A 14,399-nucleotide genomic window follows, 5' to 3' on the forward strand; every position below is an offset into this window, starting at 1 on the left:
AGAGGAGCAGGAAAGCTGACGTTTCGGGTCTAGACCCTTCTTCAGCTTTCCTGCTCCTCTGATGCTGCTTGGCCTGCTGTGTTCATCCAGCTCTACACCTTGTTATCTCAGATTCTCCAGCATCAGCAGTTCCTACTGTCTCTGTAACATATTTAAGTTGAGAGCTTTTTTTTTTAAAAAGACCTTATGTACATTGGTGTGGTAAACTTACACTAAAAGTATCTGCAATATATTCTGAAAAGAGGTTTCTCAGTATCCAGCTCTCACTTTTTTTGCTGTATAATGAGTTAGATGCTAAAACAATGCCAGGAGAGGAAATAGCTCTTTCAAAATAAAAATTAATTCACAATACAGAAGGGGTCCATTTGACCTTGTACCAAATGGTTTGATTTCTGGTTTATCTCTAGTGCATCACAGATAAAAGCTAGCACTCATGGTTAACTGCAGCTATCTTTTGTATTCCAATTTCTCTCTTCTTTCATCACATCCTTTTCATATACTTTCCTAATTCTTTTTGTACAAAGTTAGTAATTTCCTCAAAAGCCACTTGTGTGAAAGTTCTATGTACTTTTTTTACAACAATCTGGCAGCTCCATAGTCAATTTTCTGGTGCTGGCTCATGTTACTGATTTGAATTAATTTTAATGATTTACCATGATTGATTGATTGATTTTATTGTGATGTGTACCAAAATACAGCGAAAAGCTTTGTTTATAAGTGGTACAGGCAGATCACAGCAAGAAAAGAATGTACAAATCAAAAAGACTAAGATGCATGCAGGTTACAACATTTGAGGTTAGAGTCCATTCAACAGTCTGATAATGGCAGGAAAGAAGCAGTTCCTGATGGGTTTTATACTCCTAAAGTTATCGAATCATAGAATGGTTAGAGCACAAAAGGGTAATCAGCCTGTTGTATTTGTACAGCCTTTCTGAAGGAGCAATTTGCCATTTCCCCTAGCTCTCTACTCACTTCCTTTTCAAATAACAATCCAATATTCTTTTCAATGCATCAGTTAAACTTGCCTCCATCACACTTTTGGAACACACATTTCAGCTCCTCACCACTTGCTGTGTAAAAGATTTTTGTCATGTTACAAATGCTTCTTTTGCCAATTGTCATAAATCTACGCCCTCTGGAACTTGATCTTTTACCAACGGTACCAGTTTCTCCTTATCTACTCTGTCCAAAGCCCTCACAATTCTGAATACCTCTATCAAATGTCTTCTCAACCAAGGCGAATATCCTAAACTTCTCCAGAGAAGCATAGGAAATAGGAGCAAGAGGAGGTCATTGGGCCATTCGAGCCTGCACTGCCATTCAATATGATCATGGCTGATCATCCAACTCATCACCCTGTTCCTGCTTGCTCACCATACCCTTTGATTAGCCCCAAGAACTATATCTAACTTCTTCTTGAAAATATTCAATATTTTGACCCCTACCACATTCTGTGGAACAGAATTCCACAGGCTCACCACTCTTTTGGGTGAAGAAATTTCTCCTCATCTCATTCTTAAATGGTCTACCCCATGTCCTTAAGCTGCAATTCCTGGCCTGGATTCCCCAGACATCGGGAATATCATTCTATCCTTTACTCTATTTAATTGGGTTATAACTTGATAGGTTTCTATGAGACCACCCTCATTCTTCCAAACCCCAGTTAATATAGTCCAATCTGATCCAGTATCTCTTCATACGTTAGTTCTGCCATCCTAGGAATCAATCTGGTAAACCTCTGCTGCACTCCCTCCATAGCTAGAACATCTCTCCTCAGTCCGTTTTCTTCTATATTAGCTTATGCATATCTATTGTATACTTGTTTAAATGTACTGTTTGCTCTTTGAACCAGCAAATAGCAGTCATCTATTCTGTTGGGTTGAAACAGGTGCAGTGTGCATATATGCTTTGTCTGCAAAGAACAGGGCTATGTGTACTAATATGTAGCTTCTACATATTCTACCTCAGACAGGTGTGCTGCACTGTGCGCCTGACTGGCAACACTAAGTTGTTTTCCACTCTAATTAAGTGCACTCAGGATTATTTAGCAAATGTTGTCCAATTGCATAATTATATCCAAGAATAATATATGTCCAAAAGACTGGCAGATCATATCAAACAGCACATTTCTTCAGCTGTTTGCAATGAGAAAGGTACAGATGGTACCTAACCAGCCTGTGTTTATGTTGTGATTATAAACTTCAGAACTTTAATAGCTGTTTGTGGATTGAAAAAAACCCACAAAAGATAAACTGTTATACACAAAAAAAGTCAGCAATAACACTGCCTGGAATAAAATTGTTAAGGGACGAAGACAAGCTGTTACATAGGGATTGAAAGCAATTAGCCATGTCAGGCAGAAGGAGTAGTGAAGGCCACATAAACAAAACTGTTTTGACATCTGCTTGATACCTGGCTGCTTTATGCCACAAGGACAAATGATTGCCCAGCAAAAGAATTTAAGGAGTGAATATGAATATGAATATCCTTTATTGTCACTTGTACTCCAGTAAAGTAGAAGAGTACAATGAAAAGTTTTTACAATGGCTGCCTTTTAAAAGTGCCACCTTAGGTACAAGTACCGAGGTACAAATCTTAAAAAAAATAGTATTATTGTACAAAAGAGGATTAAAAGGAAAGCAGTAGCATTACATACTGTCCAAGAATAAGGTAGAAATGAGGTGGTTATAACATTGTGAAAACGATTTACATTACAATCCAGTAAAGAATTACCAACCGCAGTCATAGGAAAGCTGTGTCTTCAAACAGACAGTTAAGGCCAAATGTAACAAAGAAGTCATGTCTGATAAGGAAGCAAGCTGCCGACTCAAGGGCTCCAGAAGAGAAATCAATATTTTGGATGAAAGAAATCGAAAAGATCATCAATAACGTCACACCATAGACCTGAAGAATGAGCAACTGTATAAGAATGCAACACCAGAACTCTTCTTCAGCATAACTTCAAAGAACAACACTGCGTAAGGATCAAACTCTGGACATCCGAGTCAGACACTGTCGGTTGGAATCGTAGCTAAAGTCCACCATTAAGCTGGATAATGGCCAGGTTCCATTGTGAGGTTGCTGCATGCAATAAAGTTCAAATCATTATTTCAGTACTTGATTCTCTGAGAGATTTCTTAATTAGTAACCAAATAAAAGGTTGACTATGGTGAGTTACCCACAACAATGTCCAACATTACATGTTACTTCATGATTTCTGAGGGTACTGCCTTCACCAAGTCACAGTCAACATGCTCGGTTTAAAATTTAAACTAGCTTGGCAGTTAACGGTTAGACGTCATTAACTAGTGCGTTCTCCATGGCAATGCTTCCACCAATGACTTGCCAACCAATCAGCACTCTCCTGCTACACAGTATTGATCGGTTTTCCCTTTATACTGGTATTTCCTACGGAGTACAATTCTTGATGAGTACAAATAAAAAGCTTCAACAAAATGTCATAATCTTCCTAGTGATGCACACTTTCTGTGCTACCAAATTAATAGTTTCATATCTATTGATTTTCTGTTTAAATATATTCATTTTTTGATCTGCATTTTTAGCAAGCAATTAAACTGGGTTAGGTCAGCTCTCATGTGATTGAAATTAATTTTTTTTTTGTATTTTCACAATTAACCTAATTGGGTTCTGATCATAAGACAAAAACATAAGATGCTGGTAATACTTAGCAGGTCTGGCAGTATTTATGGACTAACAGTTAACATTTTACATCCGCAACCTTTCATCAGAACTTTATGCTTCCATCCCTGCAAGGATATCAGCATCGGTTCTGTTGAAGTGAAATTCATCTAGTCTTGAAGCCTCAGCAGCCCAAAATTTGTCCAATGTCCTTGAAATTTGGAACATTCCTTTCTGCACTCTCTTTCCTGGAATGCATGATATAATCTACATGTTACCACGTGGATAGGATGTGCCAGCAGGGGGCCATGCTTTTTAATCTAATATCCTACTCCTCAAAATCCTTTCACAAAAATCAAAATCTTGCTCTTCTCTACATCATTGCTTCCAAAGTAGAAAACAAAATTTTAATCTTTCCTTTCAGGTTCTCAGGTAAAGAATATTCAGGACTCCTTGTTGATGTTGCAAAAAAGGCTTTTTATCTATTCTTCTACTTCTTGAAGAGTTTATCATAGCTCCCACTTTCTCCAGGTTATTATGCATTACATGACGCTTTACTTTACCCATGACTTTTCTCCTGGAATCACAGTTGTAAAAGCTTCAAATTATGGGCTTAATCACACAACATATTTTTCTTCAAGATACAATGATACACAAAAATTGAAGAGCATATTGATTGATTGATTTATTGTTGTCACATGTACCAAGATACGCAGTGAAAAGTGTTGTTTTGCATGCTATACAGGCAGATCGTACCATGCAAGATGCATTAGGGCAGCAGAACAGAGCACAGAAAACAGTGTTTCAGCCACAGAGGGGGCCAGAGAGAGAGAGAGAGAGAAAGAGAGAAAAAGAGAGAAGAGAGGGAAAGAAAAAGAGAGAGAGAGAAAAAGAGAGAAAAAGAGAGAAAAAGAGAGGGAAAGAAAGAGAGAGAGAAAGAGATCAAAATTAACATTTGAGAGGTTCATTTAAAAAAGTCTTACAATAGCAGGGAAGAAGCTGGTCCTGAATCTGTTCATACATGTATTCAAACTTTTATATCTTCTGCCTGACAGAAGATGATGGAACAGTGTATAACCGGGATGGGGTGGGGTCCTAGATTATGTTGGTTGATTTCCCAAGACAGCAGGAAGTCCAGATAGAGTCAATGAATGGAAGGCTGGTTTGCGTGATGGACTGAGCTGTGTTCACGGCTCTCTGTGGTTTCTTGCAGTCTTGGGAAGAGCAGCTGCCATACCACGCTCTGATGCATCCAGATAGGATGCTTTCTACTGTGCATTTATAAAAATTGGTAAGAGTCTTTGTGCATATGCCACATTTCCTTAGCTTCCTGAGGAAGTGGGGACATTGTGCTTTGTTGACCGCTGTGTTAACATGAGTGGACCAGGACAGATTGTTGGTAATCATCACTCCCACGAATTTGATGCTCTCGACCACCTTTGCCCCAGCACCATCGATGCAAACAGGGGCGTGCCCTCCACTCCACTTCCTATAATCAATGACCAGCACCTTTGTTTTGCTGACTTTGATGGAGAGATTGTTGTCTTTACACCATGCCACTGAGCATTCAAACTCTTTCCTGTAGTCTGCCTTGTCGTTGTTTGAGATCCAACCTACAACAGCGTTGTTGTCAGCAAACTTGTAGATGGAGTGGGGGTGGAATTTGGCCATACAGCTGTGAATGTATAAGGAGTACAGTAGGGGGCTGAGTACACAGCCTTGCGGGGCACCAGTGTTGAGGATTATTGTGGAGGAGGTGCTGTCACCTATTCTTACTGATTGCAGGCTATGGGTCAGGAATTTGCAATATATTGCAACGTAGGCATGCAAATCAAAAGACTGATGCAGAGATTAATCCAAAATTTTAACTTTTCTTTTTCAGGTGGTGTACTATCTGCTATGCCAGGATTTGTTCAGGTTTACGAATCATTTTTGATCTCAGATAATTTAATTCACACCTAACTGTTCTGGAATGCCACTTCACTCATTAACACTGCACACACAAATTCAAAACCAACCTAGGCTCTATTTGGAACAGTTATTTTCTCATTTCTGTTTGCAGTCATTATGATGCAATCTTTCCTTCTTGTTTTTGAAAATTTGGAAGTTCCACTGCGTGCGATCAGAATACACCACCCTGCCATAAATTAGTGACTACTTACTGACTCTGTTCTTATAGGATACCCAATGCTGGAAAGAGCATCTAGAGTGTTTCTCAGAACAAAACTTTACAAATGAACACACTTTCACTGTTAGACATTAAACATGTTTCCTTTCTGGATTGGCAAACTAACAAAGACAAATTAAGGGGTCAAAAATATTTCTTCTCTTAGGAAACATTATTTGAACATTCAGACATGTCACAAATGCATCCGCTCTCTTTCTGAAAGAGATTTGAAAGCATCTGATTAAAATCGGATGGTGTTCATCTTCCTGCAAGGATGAATCAATAGCTTGTGACTACATAGCTGCCTCATTGTGGTAAAGTTTAATATGCCTCTTTATACAGAACTTGTGCAATCTGACAGTCCACAGCATTAACTAACATCTGGCATTCATTTAAAGAAAGGAAACAGCAGGGGATGGGGAAAGAGGAGAGAGAGGAAGGTATAGAAACTGAACAAAGAAAAACAAATTTAAAACAATGAGGCATTTTAAAAATCATTTCTCACACAGACTAAGACTTTAGATTAAGTTCAAAAAAAGTGAGTGATTGATAACAATCCAAGGGGCTCAGGAGGTTCCATATTAAAAATAATAGAGCACCTCCTGTGAAGCAACAGCTTTGATTTTATGTGCATTTTACTCTCATTTATTGCCTGAGAGCACAGAACTATTTGAATTTTTTATTTTATTCTCCTTCTTTCATTTGGGTACAATGATTGATACATTTTGCTAATGCGCCAATGGACTTTAATAACAATCCAAATATATAATGCAACAGTTTATTCGATTTGGAGATATTTATAGAAAGCAAATAAAATAAAACCAGAGAGTTGAGAGTACCTGAGAAAGAAGTGACTCATTATTCAATTTACTACTGTTTACTCCTGAAATCCTATACATAATTAACCTTAAAACTCTAGGGCTTAAAACAATACCTGAAATCAATTGAACACTCAAGTTGTGGTTTATATTAAATCATCAGGCTATTCTTGCTCAAGAAGTGGCAAAATTAGTCCCAGTCAAAAATGAGAATTTTAATGGGTTATCCAGCCTATTAGGCCAGTGTTGAACTGACAATTGCTCCAAGTTGTGGCAGTGAGGGGCAATCCTGGCTGTCAGCTTGTGACCGCTGTATTTAAATGTTAACCTAATTATGTTCTAAAATATTGGATTGGATTTTCTCCCTTCTCCCTATCTCCTTCAGATTTCTACCGAGCTGCAAATAGATGGAGTCACCATGAGGTAACCCGAACATAAACAGACACTATATAAATACCATCATTTGTTCGATGTCGTTCATGCCTAAACACCATCAGACAGATCTGATCAAATTATCTTTTGAATATATTCTGGTTGCAAGTTATCCCCTTGATGATTAAATTACTAAACATTAAAAGGAAGAGGAGCTCCTTTTTCCTTGCTTAAAGTTTTTGACTAGTCAGCAACCAGTAACATTTCATACCAAACACAGCAAGAGGCAGCTGCTGCCTACGTTGTCAAGAATCCTGGCTCCAAGTCAGATCTTTTAAAAGCTGCTTAAAAGGCTTTATGAGAGTTGCACAAATTTGCAGTATCTGTAAAACACACATGTTGGTGACTGCTTATTAAGAATGATCTTCTCACCATGGGTGGAACAAATAGTTTCTATCTCAGCCTTTAGGAAAACAAATGAAACAAGTACAAAAAGCCAACTGCCATAAAAATTAAGTGATCAGCTGACTGAAACCAAAATAAAAACACAGAAACTGGAATAGGCTATTCAGCCTGTTGAGCCTGTTCTGCCATTTAATGAGATCATGGCTGATTTGTGGCCTAACTCCATGTTCCTGCCTTTGGCCCACATCCCTTAATACCTTAGGTAAATTTTTGTTAAATAATCTCAGATTGAAGATTAACAACTGATCTAGCATCAACTGCCATTTCTGGAAAAGAGTTCCAAAGGGCTACCACCTTTTGTGTGTAGAAGTGCTACTTGACATCTCTCCTGAACGATCTGGCACTAATTTTTAGACTACGCCACCTAGTTCTAGAATCTCAAACCGGCAGAAATAATTTATATTTACCTACCGTGTCTTTTCCTATTAATATCTTGAAGACTCCGGTCAGATCAACGCTTAACCTTCTAAATTCTAGAGAAAATAGACCTAATTTGTGTAATCCCTTCATAACTTAACCTTCAAAGTCCACATGTCAGCCTCGTAAACCTATGTTGTACTCCTTCCAAGGCCAATACATCATTCCTAAGGTGTGTTGCCCAGATGAGCTCACAGTATTTCAAGTGGGATCTAACCATTTGGTATAACTGCAGCATAATTCTACATCCTTTCCCTCCAATCCTCTAGATATAAAGGCCAGCATTCCATTAGCCTTCTTGTTCAGTGAATTAACTTATTGTTAAAGCAGTTAGTGTATTTTAAAAGCCTGCTAATTGCTGCTTGCCAAAAACATTTTACACCAAATAAACGTTTTTGGCTAAGTCACAAAATATAAATGCCATGGTACAAATTTAGCCATAAGTGAACAATAGAGATTAGATTTAGGAGGCCCTATTTCAAGGATTTTGCTCATCTCATATCAAAAGCATTAAAACTGTCGATGCTTCAGTTTTATCCATTACCTTTCCTGAACAATGATAATGTACTTTTAAAAAGATCCTTACAAGCAATTAATTCCTGGAGAAAAAAGGTGACACACTTAGGATATAAACAGCATTATTAAAAAATTCCACAGTGCCAACTAAAAGTGTCTTAGTAATTCTGAAAACCCAACAGACACCTCAATGGAGAATGCATGCCAGTACAGACATATAAATGGGGTTAGAAGACAGGCAATGAAAGTTGATTTCCTATGAAAAAGAGACTATTTTCCAAGCACCTCTCTGTTCATTGGGCACGTCTTTTACAATTTGTAGAAGTGTTTGATTTGACAAGCAGTGGTAACTATAAAACATCACAGTTTGCTAAAACAAACATTAAGATGGAGGTTAGAAGGTGGGGTTTTTGTATTTTACCCAATGGCATCGTGTAGGTTGGCAATTTTCTTCCAACTTGATACTGAAGTAAGATTTAACTATTCACTTTGACATGACTGGATTAAATGGAAAGCTGCTGCAAACTGTATATGGAATAAAGTTTCTTAACTTTAGCATGGAACAGAATGGAGTTAAGGCTATAAGTCCAGGCTGATTTAACAGAGACAAACAAGGATGCCAGCAGAATAATGTTAAGTGGTCTCAGCACCCTCAAGCTGGGAAGAGGGAAACCAATGAGGATACCCACTTCGCCATTCAATGACTCCTGCTGGGATCTGTATGTATGGGGATATTGGGTGTTGATCGGATCAGGGTCAACAATCCTGCATAAACACCTTGCTGGACTTCACAGTTTGGATCACATCAAAAAAGATTCAATGAGACCCGGTACAACATCATGATGGGAAATGGAAAACCCGGCACGTCAGCAGCTTCGGGGTGGGGGAGCAGACGGGGGAGTTTTTGCAAAAAGTAAAACAAAACTTGAACTGTATCTGAACAGCTTCGAAACAGCACTCACCTGTTCCTTTACTAGTGAGATCCAGGTCTGAAAAAGCAGATCCAGTCTGGCTTTGTGATACTTCCGAGTAGTTTTCACTGCAATAAAAATGTCACTGAGTTGCATTTTATGCTTGCTGTGCGGTGCGATGTCCCAGGGTAGCGCTGCAGCTTTCTCCCAGGGTCCAGGACCTCGCTGATCTTTCACTGTCGAGTTCTTCACAAAATCCTGCAGCCCTTTCGCTTTGGCGTAAGTCCGAACAAGTTTGTCTGGTTTTGCAAATAGCTGGTGGTTGTGCTCTCTTTTAAATGCACTGCTGGAGTCGGTGATGGAGCTCCCCGCTAAAGCGGCTCCTCTTCGTTTCTCCTGTTTAGAGAGGCTTCTGCCCAGGGTTGCATTTCCAAGTGTTTGGGGGGACTGCCTGAAGGGCTGCAGGGATCGAGACAGCTGCAGATCCGAGGGTCCCCACTGCTGGAGTCCCATCAAGAGCAGCAGAGAGGCGCAGAGAGTCAGGGAGAGCAGGAAACAGAGTTTACTGTTTGCGCTCCCCCGTAAACGCATCGTCTGTGCTCAGCCTCAGCCCCCAGGGGCAGAGGAGCTGCGCTGCTGGGGCTGGGGCACGTCCAGAATCGCTCCCATGTCTGATGGGAACCCTGCAGGACCTTCTCCCACTGGCGACTGTCACAACCACAGACTCTCGACCCAGTTCGTTTGTTAGCAGCGTTTGTTTCCAATTCCGAGGAACAACAAACAGTGAACATGCAAGAGCTCACTCCAGCTGAGCAAGTCCTTTCCCTTTGAATTGGATCGCCACCTCACGTGGAGGACTAGACTGCTACCAAATCTAATTTACACGGAATAAAGTTGGTCTTTCCCACAGTTCAGGGCAGAACTTTGACTCACATTAGCCAGCTTTTCACCCCACCTCCTCCCCCTTGTGTTTCTGACCATAATTTTTTTAAAAATCGAAATGAACATATTGAAAAGTTAAAAAGAAATGTTAAATTGTTGGGGGAAATCAGTTTCACCTATATCAGACTGATTTTTGTTCAGGGCTGATGGGAATACCATCAAGTAAGCAAGGTATTCCTAACAAAGTTGCTGGAAAAGTTCAGCAGGTCTGGCAGCATCTATGAAGGAAAAAAACAAGAGTTAATGTTTCGGGTCCGGTGACCCTTCCTCAGAACCGGACTCGAAATGTTAAACGGACTTCACAAGCTTCAAAATCTCCCCATCCCCGACCGCATCCCAAAACCAGCCCAGCATGTCCCCACCTCCCTAACCTGTCCATCCTTTCTCCCACTTCTCCACTCCTCCCACCTCAATCCCTACCACCTACCAGCCTCATTCCCGCCTCCTTGAACTGTCCGTCTTTCCTTGACTGACCAATCCCCACCCTAACTCCCCACCTACACTCACCTTTACTGGCTCCATCCCCGCCTCCTTGACCTGTCCGTCTCCTCTCCACCTACCCGCTCCTTTATCCATCTTCCATCCGCCTTTCCCTCTCTCTCCATTTATTTCAGAACCCCCTTCCCCTCCTCCATTTCTGAAGATGGGTCCAGACCCGAAACATCAGTTTTCCTGCTCCTCTGATGCTGCTTGGCCTGCTGTGTTCATCCAGCTCTACACCTTGTTATCTCGAAACGTTAACTCTGTTTTTTCCTTCACGGATGCTGCCAGACCTGCTGAGCTTTTCCAGCAACTTTGTTTTTGTTCCTGATTTACAGCATCCACAATTCTTTCGGTTTTTATAAGGTGTTCTTAAGTGACCATTTAAAAATAAGCCCATTAAAGAAAGAAAATGTCCAGAGTAAAACAAAGTGTGATGAGTTCAGTCTTTAACGTTGGTCCAATGAAGGTAATTTTTGCTTGGGAAATAACGCTTGTGGTGTTGTTAGTATTAAATCATGCCTCTGACAGTGGTGAAGCAGTTTCTTTAGTGCTAATTGATTCACATTGCCTATTTTTAAGATATTTTCCTAATCAACTTGTTCAGAGATGGTATTACACATCTCTGGAGCAGGTGGGACTTGAACCTGCACTTCTCAGCCCGGTGGCAATTGACACTACCACTGGACCACAAGTACACTCTTGTGCTGAGAATAAACATTCCAAGTTCCAACATTGCAAGTCCTACAAAATTCACACAAATGAATCCATGAGCATCCTCAAAGTAAATTGAAGTAGTTCTTTCAAATTAATTTGTAACTTTATCTGCAAGACAGGGAATACACCCTGTAGCATTAATTTAAAACATTAATATTTAATCTAAAAGAGATGATTTCTTGGTTACAATGGCTGTGGATTGATTTCTGGAAAACTTAATATGAATGTAGCCTTCAGGGCTCAACAAATTGACATACCATTACAAAACGTTTGGATACAGTTTTCATGTAGGATATAGAGAATAACTCCATTAAAAGTCTGTAGCTGGCATACACTTCCTGCTTTAAACCTGGAGTGTCTCTTTTTCCATATATTAGTGTCACACCTTTTGGCATGCTATAAACACTTATAAGCAACTGCAAACATAACTTTGACTGGTTGCTTTTTTTCCAGTATGACCTCAGTTCCTTTCAGTTATATTTTCACTGTAGTGTTTTCACCAGCTGCGTCTTCCCAGTTTTCAGTCAGGCATTTGTTTTACAGCTATAAGTTGACCTTGCCTCCAGGTCCAAAGAATGTTCACACAGTTTTCATTTGGCTGATCAAGCAGAACTTGCCCCCAGGTCCCAGGCCACAATTATGATTTTATGTCGCGCTCATATTTCACATGTTTAGTACAGGTACGGAACCTTAAATATCAATTAGAATGAAAGTCATAACTGAATCCAAAGCATGACACTATCTCCTCTCGGCTATCTCATTGCAAAAGTACACATTTATTCAGGCATACTTTTCTTCTTTATTTAACATTTTCCACAGTGAAGGCCAAACAAAAACATACTAAATTGTATTGGCTTATATACCTGAATTTTTGCCCCCAGTCTACTTAATCTTGCAATACATTTTACTTAATTAATTATGCCTGGTGCTGCATCTGATGTGCTCTTTTGCACTCATCATTGAGCAGGGTTGGTCCCCTTGTTTGATACTGATGGTAGAAATGAGATACGTGAGGCTGTGAGGTTACAGATTGTTGTTGAAAACAATTTTGCTGCTGCTAAAGGCTGTCAACACCTCATGGATGTCCAATTTGAGCGAGCAGTATCTATTCTGAATCTATCCCATTTAGCATGATGGTGGTACCACAAAGAACAATGCAGGATTTCCTTTGACTCCATAAGGACTGGAGGATGGTAACATTCCTTGTAGTCATACAGACATGAGTTAAGCCAATCGAGAAATATCATTTTCAAGTGTAAGCAAATACTGATTCCCAAAATCTTGCATGAAGTGGTGTTGAACCATCATCACAGTGGTCGCATGAGCAGAGACTAAAGACTGGCATACAAATCTGTATTTTGGACTGGCATCAACAGGATATGCATCAATTGATAAAATCCTATGAGGAATGCCAGCTTTATCAATCTGAGCAGTATAGAGAACTAAAACAAACACAGAGAATGTTGGGGAAATTCAGCAGGTCTGGCAGCAGGTGTCAATTTCTAATCAAGCTAATGTTTTGTGTTTAGTATGGCTCTTTGTTAACACTGTTTTCTCTCTCAACAAATGCTGCCAGACCTGTTGAGTTTCTCCAGCATTCTCTGTGTTTGTTTCAGATATCCAGCATCCATAGTATTTTGCCATTATTTGAGGATAAAAAATGTATTTATGCTGTACATTACCTCTAAACCATGGTACAAGGTTCAACAGACATATGTAAAAGACTATGTATTACTGACAGATTACCCAGTTTCCTTTCATCCAGCAAGTCAACAATACTACCAGTTGTACAGTTACTAATACATTAACTGCTGTCTTCCCCACATTTGGTGTTCCACAACACATTATGTCAGACAACTATCCTCAATATGTTGCAAGCATTCCAGGATATGTAAAGCAAGTGAGGAATCCAGCATATTACATCCACTCCATACTATCCACAGGCAAATACATTATCCGTTCTTTTCGATTTGTGATCTTGAATATGTTTCTCATGGGAAATCTTATAATATTGTCTGTATCTATGATCAGGCAAGCACGTATCTTTAAGAGATCTAAGTGGTGATATTTGTGTGACATCATGCCATGTAATAGTCTTGTATAAAGGTACTAGCTCCATATTGAATAACTGCTACTGTCCTTTTAATGTGTCAGAAAAGTTAGTTAGTCAATTATCCTGTTAAGCAATAGAGCCCAGACCATATTGATATCTGTGGTAGAATTGTAATGGATATAGTTGCACAATGAATATATTTTCTGAAATTTGTTTTCAATAAGAACGCCGTTTCAATGTTTATTGTATAAGAGTTAACATAATACTGGAGAACACATCACAATACACTTGAAAAATGATTCATCTGCTGCAAAATGCTTTGATGTGGAGGTGCCGGTTTTGGACTGGGGTGGACAAGGTCAAAAATCACACGACACCAAGTTATAGTCCAACAGGTTTATTTGAAGACACAAGCTTTCGGAGTCTCACTCCTTCTTCAGATGTCCGTGAGAGAAGCGCTTTGAGACATCTCGATAGTTGTCCCAACTTCTTACAGATGTCAGTCAACCAAAGGAAAACCAGTTGTATTGTTGCAGAAATTGAAGTATAGGTCGACAAATACAAAAATAAATTTAATGACAGATTGGAAGGTCTGATCATTCCAGTCTCCTTGGGATCGCCTCACATGCCCATATACAGTTTATATATTGATATGTAAATATATAATGTTAGTGAACGAGAAACCTTTCACAATTTGCAAACTGGTGGGATTTTTTTTTAAAAATCATTTTAAAATTATCTTGCAACTGCCTTATATACAAAATGCTGCATCCGCTAAATTAAGGAAGCTGACTGACCAACCTGGAACACTGGACAGGATGAATGAATGGGGGTTGTACCGCCATGCTTATGCGGGGCATTTTCCCAAATCCACGCAAACGTTTCGGGCGCTGGTTACGTCA

General features: G+C 39.5%; 1 protein-coding gene across 3 annotated transcripts in view; it reads right to left on the bottom strand.

Moving 5' to 3' along the window:
- The window catches only part of rfng (RFNG O-fucosylpeptide 3-beta-N-acetylglucosaminyltransferase), a 38,567-nt gene extending 28,367 nt beyond the window's left edge, over nt 1–10,200 (bottom strand). For all 3 annotated transcript variants that reach the window (XM_048610942.1, XM_048610943.1, XM_048610941.1), the window contains exon 1: nt 9,357–10,200. In XM_048610942.1, the coding sequence (XP_048466899.1) occupies nt 9,357–9,896 (540 nt within the window). In that variant the 5' untranslated portion in view covers nt 9,897–10,200. The remainder of the gene's footprint in view (nt 1–9,356) is intronic.
- Between the last annotated feature and the right edge of the window lie 4,199 nt (nt 10,201–14,399).

This window comes from Rhincodon typus, chromosome 23, assembly GCF_021869965.1.
Source record: "Rhincodon typus isolate 14 chromosome 23, sRhiTyp1.1, whole genome shotgun sequence".
NCBI lineage: Eukaryota > Metazoa > Chordata > Chondrichthyes > Orectolobiformes > Rhincodontidae > Rhincodon > Rhincodon typus.